The sequence below is a fragment of the Suncus etruscus genome, chromosome 3 (assembly GCF_024139225.1).
Source record: "Suncus etruscus isolate mSunEtr1 chromosome 3, mSunEtr1.pri.cur, whole genome shotgun sequence".
In the NCBI taxonomy this organism is placed as follows: domain Eukaryota; kingdom Metazoa; phylum Chordata; class Mammalia; order Eulipotyphla; family Soricidae; genus Suncus; species Suncus etruscus.
Window position 1 is genome coordinate 56927740 of NC_064850.1, and position 26846 is coordinate 56954585.

Here is a 26846-nt window from a genome sequence, read left to right on the forward strand (position 1 = left end):
AAATAAAATTGATTTCTGTTTAGCCATGGACTTGAAAAAAATGTCACGTTTATTCCCGGATTTATTTGTTATTTCGAAGTTTAAGTGTTCTGACCAGTAAAAAGTTAACAACAAAATGGGAGGGAAATAATAAAAGAGCTGAGAATAGCATGATTTAAAGTATGCCAATCTGTAACACAGGGGATAGGTATTTGCATACTAATTGTAATGTTCCTGCTGTCACATTACCTTCAGCTCGAAGATCAGTCAGAAAGAGAAATTCGGCATCATCTGTGACAGTCAGACAGTGGAACGAGAAATGCCAATGAAGTGAGTTTGCTGTTTAAAGCTATTTTTATCTCAGAAGATGTACAAATGACACGCTTGAGTCTTCATTAGTTTTGATGTTTTGTTTCCTTCGTTTATGATAAATATGATAATTGCTGTCTTTTCTTCCTGATTTATTTTCTTTTTCTCTTTTCTCTACTGATTTCTTCTTCTCTTCTAAAATATGTCAACAATTCGTGGTTTGCTTGTGCAGTGAACTCATTATACTTGTTAAAATGAAACTTAGCAAGTGGAGGAAAACCACTGAGCTCTCTCAATGTGAAGCTTCTCAAAATTATTAAATGTTAGATCCAGAGACAGGAGATCTAAGTGATTCTCGCAGAAATGATTTATTATTGTACAGTTTATTGAAGAACATGAAAATAAATATTAAATGCTTGATAAGGAAGCAGCTGTCACTTGCCTAAGCACATGGACCCCTTGCTTGAGTTTCCCATTCTCCAGCTCACTGTTAATTGAGTGTGAACAGCGAAGTTGTTGGAGCCCACATTTTCTAATGCAATACAACTGGTTCTAGCTGGCACAATTAGCAAGATAACTGGTAGCTTTCATGCAGTTCCCATCTGGCCTGGCTCTTCTATGGACACATAATATGGGGACTGCTGGCCTTGATGGCACTTGCTTAATGAAGGAAACAGAAAGGAAATCAGCCAAAGCCCCATGCAATACTAAGTGCAATTTTGACTTGAGCTACATGGTGAATTTTCATGACCAACCATACACTGACAAAAAGTTCTTCTGATCATGCATCACATTTTTACAGGAAACACAAAAACATAGATATGCAATTGAGAACATTTAGATCAAAGCACTATTTAACCTAGAAGTAAAAATCCGACTAATGGAAGGGAAGAAATGGTTCGTGTTGAATCATATAGAGAAGGGGTGACGAACAAGTTCGACACAAAGAGCCAAAATGTTGAACTGTGAGAGTCAGAGAGCCACACCATGCAGTGACCAGCCCAAACAGACACACACTCACACAAAAGCATATAATTTTAACAATTGTATATTAAACACATATTGCATTTTGCCATTTTGAATGAGGGTAAAAATCCTGTTCGTCACCCCTGAGAGTAAGTCATGACAGGGACAGTCTATGCAATCCATTTCCTCCAAGGTTGAGTCAATATTTGTATAGCTTAAATTTTTGTGTCTATAGTATTATTTACCTCTACTAAAACGTGTCTTATTTCATTTGATAAAATCTGAAATTTTAGAGTCCTTGTCGTTTAAAAACTACCAATTATGACAATTTATTTAGAGAAACTATTTGTGGATATGCATAAAAATATTACACAAAGCACTTTAGGTACTGAAATGTGAACAAACTACAAGCATTTGTATATTGGCTCATCCATTCTAGGAAAAGCTACAGAATTTATTGGGCTATTACACCCATGTTTGAATTCTAATAGCCCATTAAATATGTAAACTATCGTACCAGTAACTAAATCTGTAGTCTCTTTACTCACCTTAGAAAGAGATTCAAAGTCTATCATCTTCAAGAAAAAGAGTAGTAAGGCATGCTCGCTCCCTACAAGGAGATACAGATTATAAACATGTAGTACATTGCTGTAGAATTTAGCACTGTCAAAAACTGGCTTTTAGTGAGTATGTATATAGTTATAATTTATTACTTAACAGAGTGTATAATAATTCACTATTAAAAAAGAATTCATACACATATACCTCATTCTTAAAATAAATATTGCACTGTTGCTAATTCTTTCGTCATACCAGATAGTCTAAATTGAGTCCTTGGGCCAAGACTATAACCTAAAGGTAGAGTTTATGGCATACCTGGATGAGGTCCTGAGTTTAATTCTGAGAATTTGTTATCACAGGAATATTATTAGGTCAGGGAGCTGAAGGCAACAATTCCATTTAAAAATATTAGCACTGATTGAAATTAAGTGATAATGGTACCTAGAATATTTCCTTTTGCCACTCCCAGGAATGTTCAGGGATTCCTTCTGGCTCTGCACTCAGGAATCACTCACTCCTGTGGGCTCAGGGGGAATCAGGGATTGAATTAAGTTGGCATTATATAGGGCAAGCTCTTTACTCACTGAACTATTGTTCCTGTTCTAGCATCTATTTCTATATCTTAAATATATATACATATACAGAATATAACAGTATGTTCTTCTAAGTTTAGATATTAAGATTTTCCTTTTGTTCTCAATTTTATAACATCTCCCAGGTTTTGCTTTCCTCTCTCTTTCACTGTTTTCCAGTATCAAGGAACATAATAAGAATTGCTGGCATTTATTCAACACCTCCTTTTCAAAAAGATTCCTTTATATATATCCAATGAGTTTTCCATCGAAAATCTCTTTGTTTTCTTCTTTTTTGTTTAATCAAAACCTCTTTCTCTCTCAAAGTGAATTTCTCTGGGGTCTTCCAGTACAGATAATACCCCTTCTCTGCAACTTCACCTACCTCAGGGTTGAGTCAGATATGTTACTCCCAGAGATGCTCCCACATAATTCTTGATCTCCACTTGTCCAAAATACTCTTGAAGCAATTGATATTTACTTTTAAATAACCTCCTCATCTCCATCACACCACCATGGAGACCACAGTCCTTCCACTGAAAACTTCAACACCTGCACTATTTAAAAGGCTAAATAATTCTTTACATGTATAAAAATATTTTCTGGACAGACACATTATTCTTTTTGTTGTGAATAATATTAAATACTGTCATCAAAAGCTTACAGATGAATGAGGGAGGACATATTCACCCTTGAAGTTTTTTGCCTAGATACCTTTTCTTTTTTATTATTACTTTTTTTTTTTTTTGGTGGTGGTTGTTTTTGGCCCAAACCTGTTGACGCTTAAGGGTTACTCCTGGCTATGTGCTCAAAATCGCTCCTATGGGATGCCAGGGAATTGAACTGTGGTCTGTCCTAGGCTACGGCTTGCAAGGCAGATGCCTTACAGCTTGTACCACTGCTCCAGCCCCAGATACCTTTTCTTGTTTTGTTTTTTGTATTTACCATAATAGCTGTTTCTCATTCAAAATTGACCAAAGTGCTCTCAAACTTCTCCCCATTCTACTCATCAACAGGTATTCCACAATTATTTCATCTTTTGGTATTCACCAAATTCCATTTTACATCTAGAGTTTTCTTTTGTTTGTTCGTTTGTTTGGGGCTCAATGACACTCAGGGTTACTCCTGGCTATGCACTCAGAAATTGCTCCTGGCTTGAGGGACCATATGGGACGCAGGGGATCGAACTGCTTTCCATCCTTGGTCAGCTATGTGCAAGTCAAATGCCCTACCACTGCACCACTGCTTTGGCCCCCAGAGTTTTTCTTTAATGTGTGTACTTTAAGAAGCCATCTTCTAATATATCATTGCTATAATTCTTACAAAACTTAATTTTTGTATAATATCTTTATTTAAACATCTTGATTACAAATATGATTGTGACTAGGTTTCAGTCATGTAAAGAACACCCCCCTTCACCACTGCAACATTCCCACCACCAATGTCCCAAATCTCCCTCCATCTCACCCCACCCCCACCTGTACTCTAGACAGGCTTTCCGGTTCCCTCATTCATTCACATGGTTATGGTAGTTCTCAGAGTAGTTATTTCTATAACTGAACTCACCACTCTTTGTGGTGAGCTTAATGAAGTGAGCTCGAAGTTCCAGCCCTCCTCTCTTTACAAGACTTAATTTTGACCCATCTGAAATATATCAAAATCTTATTTGAGTAACAGGAGATGGATAATCTAGGAAATCTCTTCTATGTAAAATTAACTCTAAATCACGTGCCATTTCCCATTTCTGAAAGATGAAAATTAAAGACCTAAATGTTACAAAATCATAACTGCAATGAATATAGTGTTTTTAAAAATCGTTTTCAAAATGGATCTGGCATCTCCAAGATTTAGTTGCTCAAGAAAAAAGTAAAATCCAATGCCTACCACTAGAGAAAAATAAATGAAGCAGGTAATGGGAAAGAGTGAGCTGAATTTCAGTTCACATAGTTTCCTCTCTGGCTTTTCTACAGGGACAATCGTTATTATCTGAAAATATAACTACAACTGCAACAGTAGAAGGGAGCATAATGTATCCTCACACAAAGTATAAAAACAATAGCAAATTACTTCACACAAGGTATAAAAACAATAGCAAATTACAAAATATAAAATCATAGAGATATTACAATTAGTCTTACAGGCACAATGAAGATTAATTACCTGGATAAGCAAACATACAACAGTATAAGAATAACTCAATACTAGGGGCTGGAGCTGTGGCGCAAGCTGTAAGGCATCTGCCTTACACACTCTAGCCTAGGATGGACTGCGGTTCAATCCCCCTTATGGTCCCCCAAGCCAAGAGAGATTTCTGAGTGCATAGCCAGGAGTAATCCCTGAGTGTAACACCGCCAAGTGTGGGTGTAGCCCAAAAACAAAAACAAAATCAGAAACAAACAAACAAAAAAGAATGACTCAATACTAGATCCTCTTATAAGTTTTTATTTTAATAGAAACCTTTCATTAGACTATTTCCTTCCATTAAGCAGTCATTTGTGCATCACAGATATTTAATCCAAAATTCTTTCAGTCAGTGGCTGATTTCTCTGGATGGAGGTCTGTTTATCTGGATATTTTTAAAGCTTATATATTTGAATCTCTCAAAGACTATGTCTTAGGAATATCTTTGCATATCTCAAAGTCTATGCCTTAAACCTGATTTATTATTTCTACATCATAAGCCCCAAAGTATAACTTTTTTTCATAAGAATTAAGTCTATAATTTTTCTACTGCTTTGGAACAGAAGTAATTCTATTATGACACATTTCTAGAGTTACAAAAATCATCCTAGCACTGATATCAGTCTGAGGAGAAATAAATACTTTTCAGAGTAGGGTAAGGACTTCTGAAAGCAAAAATAAACATGTTATTCTTAAAAATAAACATGTCCATTATCAGCACATCCTAGATTTCTCTAATCAAAACTTTAAAAATATTTTAACATATAATTATAAATTGGACATTTCATTTACTTTATGAAAACTTAAAAAAAAAGAGTTCAGTCATCATTCGGGTTATCTGCTGAATTTTCAGGAATGAACTAGATAGAATATACCATATAAATTATCATCTGATACATGTCTAGTTGAGAGGAGATTCACTACTGCTACAGAGAAGCATGCAATATTTATTTAGTGCTTATATTAGAACTCAAGAATTTATAAATGTCATTAACACTGTCAATTAGATTAATAAATAATTTTCAGATCTCAAATAACATCTCACATTTGGTTACTATAGCTATCTCCTGAGGCAAAACATGATATAATTCTTGCTGACTTTAGTGCTTGGCATCATGTTATAATGCTCATTTGAAAAACAAAATTTAACAAGGACACATAGCTAAAAATTAACTATATGCTGTGGAAGAAAAAGATCACAATGCTATTGTCAAGGGTAGATGTTGTTTCTACAGGTCACCTGTGACAGAAGCAATGGCATGGTCTGAAAATATGGACACACTTTTAACAAATCAAGGTAAGAACCCAATAATGCTGGGTTTTAAATTACGACAATTAAAACCACCTATGAAATTCTGAAAGTTATCAACAGTGAATGTATGAGTTTGAGCAGTATTTGAACTGTAGATCTCCAGCAGTTATACAGCTGTATACAGATTCAAAACTTAAATGGAATTAAGGTGGGCTCAAAATGAGATTATGAAAACATGTAAAAGAATGTTTAATATAAAGTGAGAAAATGTTCATTTATTTAGACTCACAAATATTTGTTATGGATACAAACTACCTTTTGTACAAGTTGAAAACATACAAATTATTGAAAAAATTGTTTGAAACTGATAAACTTTTATCCAATAAAAGTAAAGTTTTCAAAGTAATCATTTAAGTGGAGTTATTTTTAGTAAAAATGAATTGAAATGAATGTGTGTTACTAAGTAGGTATCATAATTGAAATATGTGCTGTATGCATATGTGTTATAATTATGTAAATGTGTGGGTACATATATTTATAATAAATATGATTACTCAATATAGTGATTTTGACAATTAAAAATAAAATATCCCAGAAAGCATATTGGGAAATAAACCACAAAAATATTTAGGACTTACTTTCTGTTCATGAATAGTCATATTTAGTAGCAGTTGTTGCATATGAATGATAAGGCATTATGGAGACATCCATCAAAAGTATGTAAAATATAATTCTGTCTTTATCAACCAAATGGTACTTCTATTTTATATTCAGAAAATAACAATGAGAGTATCAAAAAACTTAAAAACTGACGAATGAAATGAGTTAATTTATTTGGGAGTCACACTGAATGGTGCTCAGGCTTAACTCCTGGCTCTGTACTTAGAAATCCCTCCTAAAGGTGCTCAAGAGACCTTATGGGGTTCTGGGGATTGATTAGTTGTATGCAAGGCAGGTGCCTCCCCACACTACACTATGTCTTGACCTCGAATAAATTCTTTTTTTTGTAATTTGGTTTTGGAATCATCCGAGTGTGGATTTAGGAAGCTGATTACTCCTAAAAGTGTTCAGCAAACCAGTTGATGTTGGGAATCAAACCCAGTCCTTCTATATGCAAAGCATGTTCACAGCCCACCGAACTAGTTCTCCAGCCCAATAAAATTGAATATTCTTTAAAGCTGTTTATTCATGAGACAGAATCAGATGAAATTACCCTCTGAATTTTTGAGTAGGAAGTTCTGTGAAACAACACCATAGAACAAAGGGATGGACAGAGTGAAAGTTGCTTTCATTTGCATCCACTGACATACCTCCAGAGAGTTTCCATTTTATGCCTACATCAAGCAGTTATGTCATTGGCTCATCTGAACTGCTGTTTACTTTTTATTTTTTTATTTTTTTTATTTTTTTGGTTTTTGGGCCACACCCAGCAGTGCCCAGGGGTTACTCCTGGCTGTCTGCTCAGAAATAGCTCCTGGCAGGCACGGGGGACCATATGGGACACCGGGATTTGAACCAACCACCTTTGGTCCTGGATTGGCTGCTTGCAAGGCAAACGCCACTGTGCTATCTCTCCGGGCCCACTTTTTATTTTTTAATATCAGAAAAATGGCTTGTTATTTAAAAAAATGCCTTAAAAAGTGAAACAACTGGACATATTATTTGTCTTCCAATTTTAGGGTCTACTTTGCACAGTGCACTTGGCATGGCATTAGAGCACGTTTCACAACCTACAGCTAAGTTGTTGTCTACATCACTCTGGTGGGGTCTTAGATAGAGTCAACATAATTTATATAACTTGCATTACTATGATTTTAATTGCATGACATATTTTCCTACTCACAGAACATCTTTTGAACATTGAAATTGTACATAAGGAAGTATAAGCTAGTACAAGATAAAGCCTACTAGCTCTAGTTTTAGTTGCTAATTCTATTCAGTTGTGCCCTCAACAAAGTGGTGGTGGAGGGAAGAAGACAATAATTAATTGTTAGTTCAATGTAACCTTTCATTATTATTGCAAAATGTGAGAAAAATAATTTCTTATATTTCCCAAATCTCTAGGATACATTTAGATAAGTTTCATAGGAGCTTTCTATGACTTAATGTCACACACAACTAAAATGTTGCCAGACATGAATCTATAGTATGCTTCCAGTATTATCAAAGTAAAATTTAATATTTCTAAAATACTATAGCATAAATTCTACATAAATCCTTCAAATGCATCATTGTTTAGACAAAACTCAGGCAAAATTTTAATTGACTATTACAGGGAAGATTTTTGTAACCTAGACTTCTATCATAGAAGTTTCTTGAATGTATTTTTAAACACAAGGAACTGTAGTTTATTGAATTTTTATAGTGCTCAGTTCACATATTACTAACATCCACACTCTACCATATTTCTACTGAGAATTTTAATTGGTACCTGATAACCTTTTGCAATAACTTGTTATTTCAACTTTTTCCAGTGCTAAAAAATGTTAAATCTATTTTTAATCTAGCATTTTTGGATACTTTAATTTTGGAGCATTAAGACCCATTCCATTTTTCCCTCACTAAACTTCACTTTCCTTTCTTCTTGCAGCAAAATCTAAAGCAATTTAGGTTGCATTTCCATATGCTTTCCACATTTTTTCCTCTCTCTAATTAATGTTCCTTTTTCTTAGCTCTCTGTCAACATTTTTCCTCTACTCTGGGGCTTTTGGATGAGCTTTCTGAGCATGCAGTCAGGAACAAACTCCTTTTGAGCTCATGCAAAGGGGAACCCTCTGGCAGATGGAGGAAAAACCACCAATGCTTTGGAAGGCAAATCCCTCGGAGTGTCCAAAGCTCTGATGTATATTTTCCTCTTCAGAAAGATACTCAGCCTTGTATATAAACAGGCTCTGCTGTTAGAAGGTAAACAAATGAAAACTCAATAGCATATATTTAAGGCACTAATTTAGCCATCTCAACTGGGGAATCTGATAATGATCTTTTTTTTTGGGGGGGAGGTACACCCAGTGACTCTCAGGGGTTACTCCTGGCTATGTGCTCAGAAATCGCTCCTGGCTTGGGGGACCATATGGGACACCAGGTGATTGAACTGCGGTCTGCCCTGGGTCAGCCTTGTGCAAGGCAAATGCCCTACTGCTGAGCAATCACTCCGATCCTGATAATGATTTTTTTAAGCAACTCAAGGCACAACCTTAACCTAAGTTTAGCCTTCAAACATTTAACAAGATTTATTCTGTATAGTAGCATGAAATATACTCAAAAAACAACAAACAAACAAACAAACAAACAAAAACGAACAACTATTTCAAGGCACCTTTTGTTTTGGAAAGTAGAGGAAAGAAGGGTTTTTAATGATGGACAGGAGCAAGGACAAAATGTGTAAATTTCACAGAAATTCAGATACAGGAAGAAGCATTTCTGACAGAATTCTAAATTACAAATATCTGTTGATATTCTATTTTTTTTAATCCATGTACTTTTCTTTTTTTTTTTTTTTTTTGTTTTTTGTTTTTTGGGCCACACCCGGTAACGCTCAGGGGTTACTCCTGGCTATGTGCTCAGAAGTTGCTCCTGGCTTGGGGGACCATATGGGACACCGGGGGATCGAACCGCAGTCCGTCCAAGGCTAGCGCAGGCAAGGCAGGCACCTTACCTTTAGCGCCACCACCCGGCCCCCTAATCCATGTACTTTTCAAGGTATAGCAAACAAGCTTGGAAGGCAAAGGACTCCCATAAGCATGATTAAGAGAGATTCTTGGCAGGAGGAGAAAAATTCTATAGACTGGTTAAGTTGGACAAGAACAAGGAGGAAGAATGGAAAGTATCATATTTTTACTTATGCCACTATGGGTAGAAGTCCTTTACTTGGTCATAAGGATTAATATGGTCAGTTACAACAAAATAAAAGGAGAAGCATTTATACCAAGTAACTCACCAATTAATTTTTGCTTTAGAGATTAGAGCTAACCAAAATTATGTCAGTCAAAACTAATTAGTTTATGATAGCCACTCTCCCTTTACATTGGTTTCCAGTCAACACAATTTAACTCCTTAGCATTACACTGAGTTCCTTCACTAGCACAAAAGCAAAGATAGTCTGACTGTAAAATTAGAATATCATTGTTAATTTTGACCCATTGAATGGTTTAATGCAATGGGTCTAAAGAGCAAATCTTAAGGATTTTTCAAGGTTGTAACTGCTATTAGGACTTTCTCCTAAACCCAAATCTTTACACATTTTAGATTTTTTTAAATAAAGGTATAGGTTTTCTTTATTAGTAGAACTAATTCTAGAAATGTAGCTGTAAATATTTTATGTTTAGGGTTAATAGTCCAAAACAAGTTTAAAACTGTAGAAAATGTTTTATGCTACATTTAGAGGTCCAACATTTTACCATCAAATACTAAAATGTTCATATTATGCAATGTTCCTTTTTCATTATATTGCTGGGCTACATGATATACACACTTCTTTATGTATTTTCTAGCTGGTCTAGAAGCTTTTAGAACATTTCTAAAATCAGAGTTTAGTGAAGAAAATGTTGAATTCTGGCTTGCCTGTGAAGACTTCAAAAAAACAGACAGTGTAGAAAAAATTGCTTCCAAAGCCAAGATGATTTATTCGGAATTCATTGAAGCTGATGCCCCTAAAGAGGTGAGTAAAATACTCTATGACAGTAACATTCAACCTTCATAGATCTCCTTCCAATTAAAAAATTCCAATTCCAATAATAGAGTAAACAGTATCCCTGTAGTTCACATGTAAAATGTCCTTAAAGCACAGAAGAAGTTTAAATGATCCTGTGTTTTTCGCTGATTCAGCACATTTTTCTCAGTAAATATTTTTAGCACCTAAGCTCTGTTGATTATATTCAATATTCCTATTTTCTTACACAATATAAAGTGTATTGAAAATTAGTCCTCATACTCAAAAGAAATAAATAGCTCAGAAGTTCACCCTGAAAAAAATACAAATTCAATATTCCATTGGATTAGAAGTATATTTTTGCTTCTTTTCTTAGAAAAAAAATGGAAATCAATGTTGGAACAAAATTCTTCAATAAAATTATTAAATTAAATATATTGTTAGAGAAAATAATTATAAAGAAGCATTATACATTCTTTTCAAAAATAAATATTTTAGGGGCTAAAGTGACAGTACAGTTAGTAGAGTACACAACTGACCCAGGCTTGATTTGCAACACCCAGATAATTCCTTAAGCATTTCCAAGAGTGATTTCTAAGTGCAAAGCCAGGAGTAACTTCTAAATCACTAGGTGTGGCCCCAAAACTAAAATAAATAAATAAATAGTTTAAATATTCCCTTTATTGCATATTATGACAGCTTACTCTTCAAGAGAAATTTTGCTTACTCTTCTTTGCTGGTGAAATGAGTCAAAGATGTCTCAGATTCTTAGGAAGATTAACCAAGCAATAACTAACCAAATGCCAATACCAAAGGTGAAATTATTTGTATTATACCTACATAAAAGAATTTAGTGATTACTAGTGGCATAGGATATTGAGACAGAGCTTTCATTTTAGTAAGGTTAGTTTTAACCTAACTTGTGTGAAGAAATGGATATGTGAATTACTGAAGAAAAAAGTCAAGGGAAAAGCCTTTCATCATATTATGGCAATGCTTGTTTTCATTCTCTATTTTATAGTCATATTTTTCTTTGTACTTTGATGTCCACTTCCCAACTATGCCATTATTTTGAGACTGCCTTGCCATATCAGTGACTATTTGCCTACAGTGTCTCTACCTATAAAATCATCTACAGATATAATGAGATTTGCTTATTTGTCAATGTTCTATTTTTTTGTTTGGTTGACTGTCTATTATACAGCAAACATTAGCCTGATACAACAAAAATAGACAGAACCTTTTAATAACAAGAATATCTTGGTGTGTATTTGCCAATTTAAAAATATAATAATAATGGGCCAAAGCAATAGTACAGAGAGTAGGGCATTTGCCTTTCATGTTGCTGAGCCTAATTCAATCCCTAGCATCCCATATGGTACCGTGAATCTGCCAGGACTAATTTCTAAGCACAGAGTAGGAGTAACCCTTGAGTACCACCAGTTGTGCCCACCCAAAATGAAACTAAACCAAAAGACAATAATCTTTAATGGGAGTGACGACTGAGAAATATAGAAACCCTGATAGTTATGGAATAGGAAGATCTAAGGCAAAGGGATATATAAGATACACTTGATATTTACCTCAAAAGAAATTATTAGCAAGTATTACTATATACAGAAAAACATTGAGTGTGAGTGTGTGGGAGAGAAAGATTAGTCTAGCAAAGATGAACAGAGTCCAGAAAGCAAGTCCACTTACGAAGGAAACCAAGTACTATGTGTCTCAGAGCATAAAAGGAAGAAAGCACATTTCCAGATGCCATGAGTTCTGCATTCTATTTATTTCATCCTTAAAATTAAACACTATTTTAGAAAAGAATGGACGACTAGAGAGCAAGAGTGGGAGAGAGAGGGTTAAGTAGGGAGAGAGTAGAGAGATAAGGGCAAAGAAAGAAATGCAGAGCCACAGAGACCTAAGAAACACCATCAGCTTTCACATGAATTCTCATTCAGACTTCACACTCATTATGGTAGGGAGCTATTATAATCAACCGCATTGTACAGGCAGAAAATGAACGAAACTGTAGACATCTAATGCTGAGCCCTGCAGTTATTATAATTCATGGATCATGAGAAAGAAGGTCTCCTGCCCAGGCTTTTAGGTATCAAATGTATTGGCTGCATTTCCCACTTACTTTTAAATGTCTATGACATAGCTTGGGCCCCTTGATGTTTATGCTAAAGGCAAAAGCATAAAATTATCTTGTCACATGCTGCTTATCTTCCTTTCTATCAAAAGCTTTATTTCTTTTTTCAGTTCTTTCTCGTTTGCTCAACCTCTTAAACTATGAAGCTCAGGTTCAAATATGGCATTGAAGGAGGAAATTAAAGACAGGAATGGTTTTCTGACAATTTTAGCATCATGGTGTTCTGCTGAAAAACAGTGATTTCTGCATTGAACTCAAAAACAAAAATGTTCACCTTTTTTTGTTTCAAAATTCCACAAATCTCTGTGAAAATTCATGGATAAGCACCTTAAATTTGGGCCTAGAAATAAGTCAACCTCTTTCTCAGCTGCACCAGATAGTTTTTGCTTTTACCTACAATAGCATTTTGCTTTCGTACACCAACTTTTTGCATTCTGCATATATTGTGCTTTTGCCCATTATGTTTGCACAGGTGATGATCTCTTTCATTTTTCTTGCTCAATTTCAGGTTTTAGTTCTGCCTCCAAACTTGTGTCATTATTTCTGTCTCCAAAGCCAGTAACACAAGGACATGGGCACATACCAAGATGAATTTCTTCTAGATGCACAAGCATTGCTAAACTCTTTAATAGCTACCCTGGAGAATATATTCCAGGAGATTTGTTTGCATTTAATGCTGCTCAAAATGAAGTAATACTACAGGTGTTAGTGGTGATTAAATAGAATTATGCAACCAAAAACATGATTAGAGGGGACTTTCATTTGAATAGTAATTTTTAAGCTCTGCTGTGAAAGGGGTGGGAATTGCTACCATTTTATAAAGGTTTCATATTCAGGCACTCACCCTGCACCTCATGGCCTGCTCCTGCCACACTATCCATTCTAAAGGAGGAAAGGCTACCTGATTTGAATGGGAGTGCACCACGGAAAATTTTTCATTCAAATTATGTGATAATATAAAAAGCACAGCTTAGGGTCACAAGAAAGTCCAAAGGTCGACTTTAAATGCAGTCTTGTTGCTCAAACCTTGTGATGAAAGCCAAAAGACTGGAAAAGTGCTAACACAGCAAAGAGGAAGGTGGCTGGGAACACCTGAGGTGAATAAAAACCACCCGCTATTAAAATATCCAAAATTTTTGTAATTAAATGCTTCTGAAAAAAAAAAAAAAAAACACCACAGGACTCATTCAGAATGCAGCCATTGAAATGTGATACCTTGCTGCCAATGTCAGCTGTGTCAAGGCCTTTTCAAAACTGACAGGATTTCAAAACCTCTAAACAGTGATGATAACATCTTGGCTGTCATCCCATACCCTATGACTTGTTTGCCGAGATTGGCAGTGCAGTGGTCTCCCATAGCTAAGAGAATCCATGACCTTTGAAAAAAAGAAGAAAATAAAATATTGGATTTCTTGGAGTCCTTGCAACTAAAGACTACTACAAAATCAAAATACAAGAGTTTATTCAGATCAGTAAATTATAAAATCAGAACTGTTTGTTTTATTAATCAATATGCTTCTCAAAACTTGCTTTAAACCTACTAGTATGATATGCTTAGCAAAGCTCAAGCTACTCTGCTAAGGCCCACCTAATTGGAGGTGCTTTAAGATCATATGGGTGCAAAGATCTGCTTTTGCTTCCTCCTTGACTTTCACCTGTAGTCCAGTACAACTAAACTTTTTGAGAGAGAAATTGATTCTTGTATCATCCATAGAAACCAACTCAAATTCAATTTCCAATGGGTGAAAAGTTGGAGTGCAGTTTGCAAATATGCTCTCAGAAATTATGCTATTCAAGAAATTAATGTGTAGAAAATAAACCACACATTTGACTCTCTGCACTTTATTGATGTAGCAAAGGAGTCAAGAGGAACAGGCAATGTATATCAATAGCCTAGATTCAAAGCACACCGGAATTAACCCCTTTATCTTTCTAAAATCAACTTCTAAGGAGCATTTAATAAAATTGATTGCCCAATTATTGAAATACTACTTCAACTGCCTCTTCCCTTATCACTGCTCTTTAACAATTTCTTTTGTGCTTCTTAAACACAACCCAACAAAAAAAACAAGAAAAAAAATCATTATTTATTTTTGTAATTTTTTTCTACTCTATCATATCCCTTCCCAGTTGGTTAATGAATACCTGAAACAATATATTCAAGTCTAAATTCTAATTTTCTGCTTTAAATTTTTAACATCCATTACAGATATTACAATGCTGTTCTCTTAGCTCTGACTATATGGCAAGTAGTAAACCCTGTTCTATTCACAGCTCCTGTCTAATTTATCAGCACTCATCTCATGCTGCTGAATATTTGCAATTCAGCTACTTTTACGAAAACTGTGTTCCTCAAAGAGGCACATAAGTACTCAATGAAAAGTAATACCTTTGAAATCTACGTGCTTCCATCTATTTCTTATAACTTTACCCAGTCTTTTCTATCATTATTACACAACTGAATTTCTAGTGTGTTTTCCTAACTTTTCTTTTCCCATGCACAACAATTAATTATTTTCCAAGTATGTCTTTATATCAATTCCTTTTTTGAAAAACTCATTGTTCTCATGTTACTTAAAAATCCCTTAAAAATTTTAAAAGATCCTATATAATCTGGCACCTTCATAGCTTTTCAAATATTTCTTTTCTTCTCCCCAAATATGATTTAAAAAAAAGGGAAAGTGTCATCATATAAGTACATTGAGTGTCAGTGTAAAATCTTTCTCTCATAAAGCTGTTTAATAAGAAGGTTAGTTGTTTTTCTGCAAGTGATATACTATTGTGGGACTAGGGTGCTTCCTATGCATGCAGCCATTCTGGGTTCAATTCCTGGCATCACATATGGTTCCCTGAGTCCTGAAAGGAGTAATCTCTGAGTAAAGAACTAAGAGTAACCTGATCATTGCCGGTGTGCCCCCAAGACAAACAACAACCTGGAAAAAAGACAGAGAAAAGAAAGAGAAAGAAAGGAAAGAAAGAAAGGAAGGAAGGAAGGAAGGAAGGAAGGAAGGAAGGAAGGAAGGAAGGAAGGAAGGAAGGAAGGAAGGAAGGAAGGAAGAAGGAAGGAAGGAAGGAAGAGAAGGAAGGAAGGAAGGAAGGAAGGAGAGAAGGAAGGAAGAAGAAAGAAAGAAAGAAAGAAGAATGAAAGAAAAAAAAGATAGAAGAAAGAAAGAGAGCGAAAAAGAAAGAAAGAAGAAAGAAGGAAGAAAAAGAAAGAAAGAAAGAAAGAAAGAAAGAAAGGAAAGAAAGAAAGAAAAGAAAGAAAGAAGAAAGAAGAAAGAAAGAAAAGAAGAAAGAAAGAAAGAAAGAAAGAAAGAAAGAGAAAGAAAGAAAAGAAAGAAAAGAAGAAAGAAGAAAGAAAGAAAGAAAGAAGAAAGAAAGAAAGAAGAAAAGAAAGAAAAAGAAAGAAAAAAGAAAGAAAGAAAGAAAGAAAGAAAGAAAGAAAGAAAGAAGAAAGAAAGAAAAGAAAGAGAAGAAAGAAAAGAAAAGAAAGAAGAAAAGAAAAAAAGAAAGAAAGAAAGAGAGAAAGGAAAGAAAGGAAAGAAGAAAGAAAAGAAAGAAGAAGAGAAAGAAGAAGAAAAGAAGAAAGAGAAAGAAAGAAAGAAGAAAGAAGAAAAGAAGAAGAAGAAAGAAAGAAGAAAGAAAAAAAGAAAAGAAAGAGAAAGAAAGAAAGAAAGAAAGAAGAAAGAAAGAAAGAAAGAAAGAAAGAAAAAAGAGAAAGAAAGAAAGAAAGAAGAAAAAAAAAAAAGAAAAAGAAAGAAAAAAAAGAAAGAAAGAGAAAGGAAGGAAGGAAGGAAGGAAGGAAGGAAGGAAGGAAGGAAGGAAGGAAGGAAGGAAGGAAGGAAGGAAGGAAGGAAGGAAGAAAGAAGAAAAAGAAAGCAGGAAGCAAGGAAGGAAGAAGGCAGAAAAGAAAGACTAAAGGAAGAAAAGAAATATAAGCATAATTTTTCTTGTTTTTATTATTCAACCCCCAAATTATTAATAACTTTATTGTTCTTGACACAAACTCCTAAGTACTCAATAACTAATTTGTTTTTTATAAGAAAGTAATATTTTTATATTATAGCTATACATGTATGATATAAAGTAGCAATAGACAGATTTAGCATATACTACTAATATTAAAGATATTAGCTATTATTAAGAACAATTAAAATAATTGTTCCTTGAGATTATTTGAGATATAAATTTATGACTTAAATATTTGAGAGGATAATTTTTTTTAAACAAAGTATATAGGGAGAATGAAGATGGTATATAATTTGAAAATGCATATTTTTCTTCTCATATTTGTGAAGCATATAAAGAAAAATAAATCAATAAAAAAACTAGAAACTAGGCAAGAATTAAAGATAAAAAATGGATTAATTCCATGCCAGGAACTAATGTTCTTTGTAGTGAAAAATCTGTCTCTGATAATCAATCTAAATAATTGATATTACCAAAAATTTGGCAAATTTCATCACCAGGTTTAGAAGGGAAAGGCACTGTAGGAAAAGGTATCAGATAAAACCTAAGAGTTATGGTTTCAGGCAGCGTAGGTAATAAAGCATTTAAGAAGATTTTGAATGAGAAAGACCACTGAAAAATTATAAAACAAAAGGCTTTTCCCTCTATAGACTAGATATGGCTAGGTAGACTAGCTATGATAGGCTATGAGGAAAAAAGAGGTGTCTGAGATGATTCCTGTGCTTCAAGCTTGAATAACTTGAAGAAAAGTAATGACATTTATATAAACATGTGGGTGTGATATTTTGTCACTGACATTAAGTTGAATTGCCAAGACACATTTTCCTAAGACTACTGATTATCTCCCGGGGACAGTCTATCTGCTCATCACTCAGCTATCAATTGCTGATGTTGGCAGTTCCTTGGTAGGAAAACAGACAAATCAGAAAAATGAGAGGGAGAAGTCAGAAGTACATGCTTAATACATTTCAATAAATAATATGAATGATGGGTTTTATGTTGAAATGAAGTCATTCTCTTTAAAAGGTAAGCATGGCTTTTGACAAATACCAAGAGAATTTTTTTGCTTTATTTATACAAATGTGCTTATTGGGTCCTTTACTCTTCAAGGCATAAGAGAGCTGGACAACATGAAAATAAAGTCTAGGGAATATAAAAAAAAATCACTTAAAGTGCCAGAAAAGTAAAGAACCACATGTCAACAGCACAAGGTAGACACTACCTGAATTTAGCACAAAAGGCATAAAAGATTGAAAGACTTAGATGAAAAGAGTGACTTCTGTCTGACTGGTTTGGGATGGCACTAAATATGTTCAGAGTGACAAAATGAAAGGAATTTGAAGGGATCCGGGGGTTTTAGCTTGGTACAATTCTGGGCACATAAAGAAAGAAAAGTATGAGCCTAAAAGCCTTGCCTGATGTCAAAATCGGAGCTTTGGGCCTTTCAAAAGCAGAAATGGGAGTTGATTTCTGGTTAAAATGGATTAAAATGATAAGAAGTCAATACTAAGAACCAAAGACACATTGGCCCTACTTTCATTCACCCAATGACCATTGAATTTCTACTTGAGTGTAATGATAGATTTACCCTGTGAGGGAAGGAAGAGGCAGGAATAGCAAATAGAGTAACTTTCTAATGATGCCATGAAAAAAACTAACAGCATAGCTTTTCTAAAAAAGTGAAAATGTGAAAGAAAACCAACATTTATTATTCACTCCCCATACATGAAATGAAATTTATCAACCAGATTATACTAGATGTTTAATATCATCATCAATATTGACAATAGCCTTCATTCACTCCACTCCACTTTTGAAGGAGCTAATTGGATCATAATCCTGTTATTATCCCACTCCCTCCAGACACATCCCATATAATGTTAAGACCATCTCCAATGCCCACTATTTCTCCTCTCCCAAATTCATCTGAAGAATATGCTTTCTCAGACCCAAGACAGACCATCCAAGTAGTGTGGCTTTTCAGAGAAAACAAACTCTTTCTTGCGCTGGCAATGTTCCAGTCCTGGTTATTTAAGCCACAAAATGTCTTTCCCAGCTTCTTCAAAGATTGTTTATGTCCAGTTCCTCAAGTGTAAATATAAACCAAGTTAAATATAAAACTATTTCATTGCTTTTATCTTTGCCTAAATTTTGAAATCATTTGGTGCCAACTGACACTAAATTATTTGTAGGATTAAGGAATGCATGGATCATCTTGCTTTGTTTGTAACCATTTGAATCACAACTAGCTTTATGAAGAAAGAAAAACTAGAGGTAATATCATTCACCCCAATTTACCCAAGGTGTAAATTTTAGAAGACAAATTTAAAAGCTATACCCAAGTCTGTTTACATTCCCCATGAAGAGGATAATGATTCTTCAAGGATGTGATAACACTTCACCTGAAACTTTGATGGAGGACCTTAAAGTATATTCAACAGAAGAAAAGATAAACTGTTAAGTCTCCAAAAAGAGAAAATGCCTCTGAACAATTAATAATGTTTTGAGATTTTGATGATACTTTTTGATTTAAAATGTTGTAGATATTCCTTGACATAATAACATTTAGACATTTTGATACTAATTTCAGATAATCTTGAAAATGAATGTAAGAGGCTATTACTATTCTCTTTTACAAATCAAGGATTAAAGAAAATTATAGAACTCATTTTAATCATTATAATATTAATTAAGTAGTCAAGAAAAGATCTAAATAGAGGTGTTTAATGTCCACTGAAAAGGCAAAATTGTCCCTTATATTTTTTAACAGACCTCAAATGTTATTTTCACAATCTCCAGTTTTCCAAGAGACATTTTATTTGTAGCCAACAAATATTTGTTGATTGTCTGCTATGTGGTAGATATTCTGTTAAATGCCAAGAAAACAGAGTGATAATTAGGACAGATATAGCACCTGCCTTTGGTGATTTGTTAATTGTAAGATTTAAATATCTTTCACTTTTTATAAAAAATATGCTTATGTTACACAACTTGAATATGAAATTTTCTGCTTCTTAGAATGTTTTTTGGAATCTGTAGAGAGTTGGGCAGTGTCTTCAAAGGGGGATTTGGCATATTGGAAAGTGTATGCATGTGTCCTAGTATAGTCGATCTCTTTTCTCTTTTGTCTAGAATACTTAAATGTGGGAGTGGTAAGGATCTAAGACTATAAACATATTCATACTATACTATACCCATAATCATATATCCATATGCACATTCTGTGGAATCATAAGGGTCAGAGAAGATGAGGGTCTTTTTTTTCTGGGCCACACCCATCTGATGCTCAGGGGTTACTCCTGGCTAAGCACTCAGAAATTGCCCCTGGCTTGGGGGGACCATATGGGACGCCGGGGTATCGAACCACGGTCCTTCCTTGGCTAGAGCTTGCAAGGCAGACCTACCTTACCTCTAGCGCCACCTCGCCGGCTCTGAAGATGGGGGCCTTTGGCTTGCATTTTGGAAAAAAAAAATAATACAAATCAGAGAGAAACAATGTTGATAGAAAAGAAGTTCAGAATCATAAAGTATCTTGCTTGTTTTTTATTTGAGTTTCTATATCTCAAAATAAGGTTTGACCTCTCTCCTCTGCCACAGCCACCCCTCTGAATCTAGGAGAAATAAATCAAGCCTGGAATCTTTATTGCCAAGAATGAATATGTGGCTTTTATGCTGTATTGTATCAGATTAACTTTGTGTCTAGAAGTATTCGAGTAGAAAGTGCATGCACTACCTGTGTAAAACATGAATTCAAGAGTAAACTATGTTAATGCTATGCAAATTTGCTTCCACAGATTAACATTGACTTCAGTACCAAGGACCTCATATCAAAGAATATCCAGGCACCAACTCTCAAATGTTTTGATGAGGCTCAGAAGCTAATCTATAGTCTCATGGCCAAAGATTCTTTTCCTCGATTTCTTAAGTCAGAGATTTATAAGAATCTGATAAATAACAAACAGGTTGGAAATCATAAAAAGTGGCTACCTTTCTTATAAAAGAGGTAACTGATAAGGTAATAAACAGTATATTATTGGGAAAACCAATCACTATCTTTCAAAGCTGACTATTTTAAAATACAAATGTAATATTAAATTTTAAGATATAGGAAACATTTTATTATAACAAAACAACATTTTAAAAAATACAGAAGACCTAAATTGCTAAATCATTTAGTTATCATTTATTTATTTAATAAGATAATTTAAAAATCTTCTACTGGATGAATACAAAAGGGAGTTTATAGAAATGCTGTTAAAACATAAGTGAATACTGTTATGACATTATGAATTCAATGCAGTGTATAACTTCCTGTTGAAGTGGGAGAATATTTAACATCATATACATGATTTTAAATACCATTTGCATTATTCAAAACCTCACTTTTGGAAAAAGAGAATTCTGATTGGAAACACAACTTGAGTATTTAGTGTACTCAACTTTTCCTTTAACTAAAATTTGCCATATGACAATACGATAGCTATAAAGTTGTGTTAGTCCTCAAATTAAGTAGAAAAATGCAAGAATGTAAACATATGTATGGATTGTGGACACGTATGTAAACACGGGCATAGCTAGAATCAGTGAAAATATAACAACCATATGATTTGATCAGAAGCATTAGATAGGAGAATATATATTGAAAATACCTCAAACATGGGAAACTGTTGCTTTTTAAATTAGTAAATCTATAAGAGTAAAAAAAAAGGAAGACACAAGGAGCACGGATAAGTATATACATAAAGCAACTGCACAACAAGTATTTTCTATAAAATTAAAATATCATTACAGCATTGTCTTAAATTGTGGAGTTTTGTATCACTTTGTTTATTTAAGGACACCAAACCTATAGGTGCTCAGAATTTATTCCTGTCACAGTGCTCAGGGTTCAGGCTCATGGACCATATGGGGTACCTGGGATCAAACCTGGGTCAGCCTCTTGGAAGGCCCTAGAATCCTAGCTACTATCTTATTGATCTAGCTGCTCTTAATTCATCTTAAATGAGAAGTTGCTTTTGAAACTCAAAGAAAATAGTTAAATACATTTATTTTGGGGTTATGTAAATATACATATGACTTTATAAACTATAATGATACAGCAGAGCTTCCTTTTTGCATAGATTCATTTAGTTTTATCTCTAATTGTAGACTATTTTAGACATGTTAAAGTGGAGAAAAATAGCATGACTTATGTGTCCACAGCTATTCATTTGATAGACAAACTTTTGTCTCCTCTTGGTCATAATAAAGCAAACATTATGCAAAGGGAAGACTCCCTGCACATTTGCAAATTTTTTTCAAGGAAACTATTACCAAATGTTTGTGAAGTGTTCAGTACAATGTTTCCATTGTAAGATACTTTCCAATATTTATCTTGAAGTGTCCAGACTTAGTTGCCAATTAAGTAGAAAATGTTTCAATTATTGCATAGACAAAAGAACTTTAGAATATATATTAAAAAATCCTCAGAAATTAAAATCACTCTTTTCCTTAGATAGAAAATAGCCCTAGATCTCAGATATTTCCTCAATTTTCACAGCTGGTATTTGCAACAGGTAAGAAATGTAAAGATACGAGCTCCATTCTGGCATTGCATATGGGTCCCTGAGACCACCAGCAGTAATTTCTACATGAAGAGCCAGGAGAAAAACACTTTTTTTTTTTTTGCTTTTTGGGCCACACCCTGGTGACACTCAGGCTATGTGATCAGAAATGTCTCCTGGTTTGGGGGACCATATGGGACTCCAGGGGATGGAACCATGGTCCATCCTAGGTGCAAGGCAGACACCTCCTGCCTTCAGTCACTGCTCCAGCCCCAAAGAGAAATTTTTGAGCATCATTTGGCATGAAGTGTTTTTTGGTTTTGGTTTTGTTTTTGTTTTTCCTGAGTGGCCAATCTCCTCCGTCATCCAGTTGCCTCACCAGGTAGATCTTTGCTAAGACCTAAGAATATAAATTATTACCAAGTCTCAACTACCCAGGCACTGTTTTCTTTAGTTTTATTTAGAGCAAATGTGAATTGTTCTTTCATATGATCTGACGCTTCGCTTCCTTTTTTATATCATGTTCATTTTCAATGACACCATTCAGGGCCTCTTAAATGTTGCAGAGAAAATCACAAAATACATTCCTGCTAATATATATTATAGGTGCCAAAGGATGAAAATATTGAATGTTTCAGAGATTCCTACCAAATATCCATTATAGTAAGATCTATCCATCAACTCATTCCTCAGTCCAAGTTGTCATTCTATGCAGGGGTCATCAAACTGCCCACCAAAAGCAGGTCCATGGTTCCTATTGAAGTCCTGGTAAATTTTTTGATTTAATTTTCCTTGTTCTTCATTTTAAATATTGTATTTGATCCCACTTTTTGACTTCAAAATAAGATATATGCAATATGCATAGTTATTTTTAAACTATAGTCCAGCCCTCCAATGTTCTAAAGGACAGTGAACTGACCTCCTGTTTAAAAAATTTAAGGACCCCTATTCTAGGCTCTTTAACTTAATAGAATAGGTAGAAGAAACTGTGGCTTTGGTAAATAAAAACAATTTCAAGTTTGAGGAATATTTGGAAGTGAAGATTTTTAGTAAAATACCAGATGTCTACATTTCACATTTAAATTGGTTTCCTTCCATATGCTATGTTGTTCATCATTTATCATTGATGAATGATTTCATGGATAGGGTTTTTTTTTATTTAAACACCTTGATTACATACATGATTGTGTTTGGGTTTCAGTCATAAAAGGAAAACCACCCATCACCAGTGCAACATTCCCATCACCCAAGTCCCAAATCTCCCTCCTCCCCCCCAACCCCCGCCTGTACCCTAAACAGGCTCTACATTTCCCTCATACATTCTCAATATTAGGACAGTTCAAAATGTAGTTATTTCTCTAACTAAACTCATCACTCTTTGTGGTGAGCTTCCTGAGGTGAGCTGGAACTTCCAGCTCTTTTCTCTTTTGTGTCTGAAAATTATTATTACAAGGGTGTCTTTCATTTTTCTTAAAACCCATAGATGAGTGAGACCATTCTGCGTTTTTCTCTCTCTCTCTGACTTATTTCACTCAGCATAATAGATTCCATGTACATCCATGTATAGGAAAATTTCATGACTTCATCTCTCCTGACAGCTGCATAATATTCCATTGTGTATATGTACCACAGTTTCTTTAGCTATTCGTCTGTTGAAGGGCATCTTGGTTGTTTCCAGAGTCTTGCTATGGTAAATAGAGCTGCAATGAATATAGGTGTAAGGAAGGGGTTTTTGTATTGTATTTTTGTGTTCCTAGGGTATATTCCTAGGAGTGGTATAGCTGGATCGTATGGGAGCTCGATTTCCAGTTTTTGGAGGAATCTCCATATCGCTTTCCATAAAGGTTGAACTAGACAGCATTCCCACCAGCAGTGGATAAGAGTTCCTTTCTCTCCACATCCCCGCCAACACTGTTTATTCTCATTCTTTGTGATGTGTGCCATTCTCTGGGGTGTGAGGTGGTATCTCATCGTTGTTTTGATTTGCATCTCCCTGATGATTAGTGATGTGGAACATTTTTTCATGTGTCTTTTGGCCATGCGTATTTCTTCTTTGTCAAAGTGTCTGTTCATTTCTTCTCCCCATTTTTTGATGGGGTTAGATGTTTTTTTCTTGTAAAGTTCTGTCAGTGCCTTGTATATTTTGGAGATTAGCCCCTTATCTGATGGGTATTGGGTGAATAGTTTCTCCCACTCAGTGGGTGGCTCTTGTATCCTGGGCACTATTTCCTTTGAGGTGCAGAAGCTTCTCAGCTTAATATATTCCCATCTGTTAATCTCTGCTTTCACTTGCTTGGAGAGTGCAGTTTCCTCCTTGAAGATGCCTGTAATGTCCTGGAGTGTTTTGCCTATGTGCTGTTCTATATATCTTATGGTTTTGGGGCTGATATCGAGGTCTTTAATCCATTTGGATTTTACCTTTGTACATGATGTTAGCTGGGGGTCTAAGTTTAATTTTTTGCAAGTGGCTATCCAATTGTGCCAACACCACTTGTTGAAGAGGCTTTCCCTGCTCCATTTAGGATTTCCTGCTCCTTTATCAAAAATTAGATGGTTGTATCTCTGGGGAACATTTTCTGAGTATTCAAGCCTATTCCACTGATCTGAGGACCTATCCTTATTCCAATACCATGCTGTTTTGATAACTGTTGCTTTGTAGTACAGTTTAAAGTTGGGAAAAGTAATTCCTCCCATATTCTTTTTCCCAATGATTGCTTTAGCTATTCGAGGGTGTTTATTGTTCCAAATGAATTTCAAGAGTGTCTGATCCACTTCTTTGAAGAATGTCATGGGTATCTTTAGAGGGATGGCATTAAATCTGTATAATGCCTTGGGGAGTATTGACATTTTGATGATGTTAATCCTGCCAATCCATGAGCAGGGTATGTGTTTCCATTTCCGTGTGTCCTCTCTTATTTCTTGGAGCAGAGTTTTATAGTTTTCTTTGTATAGGTCCTTCACATATTTAGTCAAGTTGATTCCAAGATATTTGACTTTGTGTGGTACTATTGTGAATGGGGTTGTTTTCTTAATGTCCATTTCATCCTTATTACTATTGGTATATAGAAAGGCCATTGATTTTTGTGTGTTAATTTTGTAGCCTGCCACCTTGCTATATGAGTCTATTGTTTCTAGAAGCTTTTTGATAGAGTCTTTAGGGTTTTCTAAGTAGAGTATCATGTCATCTGCAAACAGTGAGAGCTTGACTTCTTCCTTTCCTATCTGGATTCCCTTGATATCCTTTTCTTGCCTAATCGCTATAGCAAGTACTTCCAGTGCTATGTTGAATAGGAGTGGTGAGAGAGGACAGCCTTGTCTTGTGCCAGAATTTAGAGGGAAGGCTTTCAGTTTTTCTCCATTGAGGATAATATTTGCCACTGGCTTGTGGTAGATGGCCTTCACTATATTGAGAAAGGTTCCCTCCATTCCCATCTTGCTGAGAGTTTTGATCAAGAATGGGTGTTGGACCTTATCAAATGCTTTCTCTGCATCTATTGATATGATCATGTGGTTTTTATTTTTCTTGTTATTGATGTTGTGTATTATGTTGATAGATTTACGGATGTTAAACCAGCCTTGCATTCCTGGGATGAAACCTACTTGATCGTAGTGGATGATCTTCTTAACGAGGCATTGAATCCTATTTGCCAGGATTTTGTTGAGGATCTTTGCATCTGCATTCATCAGTGATATTGGTCTGTAATTTTCTTTTTTGGTAGCGTCTCTGTCTGGTTTAGGTATCAAGGTGATGTTGGCTTCATAAAAGCTATTTGGAAGTGTTTCTGTTTGTTCAATTTCATGAAAGAGTCTTGCCAAGATTGGCAGTAGTTCCTCTTGGAAAGTTTGATAGAATTCATTAGTGAATCCATCTGGACCTGGGCTTTTGTTTTTCGGCAGACATTTGATTACTGTTTTAATTTCATCAATGGTGATGGGGGTGTTTAGATATGCTACATCCTCTTCCTTCAACCGTGGAAGATTATAAGAGTCCAAGAATTTATCCATTTCTTCCAGGTTCTCATTTTTAGTGGCATAGAGTTTTTCAAAGTAGTTTCTGATTACCCTTTGAATCTCTGTCACATCAGTAGTGATCTCTCCTTTTTCATTCCTGATACGAGTTATCAAGTTTCTCTCTCTCTCTTTCTTTGTTAGGTTTGCCAGTGGTCTATCAATCTTGTTTATTTTTTCAAAGAACCAACTTCTGCTTTCGTTGATCTTTCGGATTGTTTTTTGAGTTTCCACTTCGTTGATTTCTGCTCTCAGCTTTGTTATTTCCTTCTGTCTTCCTATTCTTGGGTCCTTTTGTTGAGCATTTTCTAGTTCTATTAGCTGTGTCATTAAGCTACTCAGGTAAGCTCCTTCTTCCTTCCTGATGTGTGCTTGCAAAGCTATAAATTTTCCTCTCAGTACTGCTTTTGCTGTGTCCCATAAGTTCTGAGAGTTTGTGTCTTTATTGTCATTTGTTTCCAGGAACCTTTTTATTTCCTCCTTGATTTCATCTCGGACCCACTGGTTATTGAGCATGAGGCTGTTTAACTTCCAGGTGTTAAAGTGTTTCTTCTGAGTCCCTTTGGAGTTCACAAATAATTTCAGAGCCTTGTGGTCAGCGAAGGTAGTCTGCAAAATTTCTATCCTCTTGATCTTATGGAGGTATGTTTTATGTGCCAGCATGTAGTCTATCCTGGAGAATGTCCCATGTACATTGGAGAAGAATGTG

The 26846-nt window shown here is 35.0% G+C and overlaps 1 protein-coding gene across 1 annotated transcript; it reads left to right on the plus strand.

Annotated features, from left to right (window-relative positions):
• The first annotated feature begins 298 nt into the window (after positions 1 to 298).
• On the plus strand, positions 299 to 20584 carry RGS21 (regulator of G protein signaling 21). The gene is made up of 4 exons (XM_049769745.1): positions 299 to 309; positions 5789 to 5865; positions 10311 to 10477; positions 20381 to 20584. The coding sequence occupies exons 1-4, from the start codon at positions 299 to 301 to the stop codon at positions 20582 to 20584; spliced, it is 459 nt and encodes a 152-aa protein (XP_049625702.1).
• Positions 20585 to 26846: the final 6262 nt, after the last annotated feature.

Bases quoted from the DNA above. Each gene is read 5' to 3' on its own strand.
- RGS21 (XM_049769745.1), top strand. The intron at 5,866-10,310 runs GTAAGAACCCAA...TGTATTTTCTAG, and splicing joins CACACTTTTAACAAATCAAG to CTGGTCTAGAAGCTTTTAGA. The intron at 10,478-20,380 runs GTGAGTAAAATA...TTGCTTCCACAG, and splicing joins AAGCTGATGCCCCTAAAGAG to ATTAACATTGACTTCAGTAC.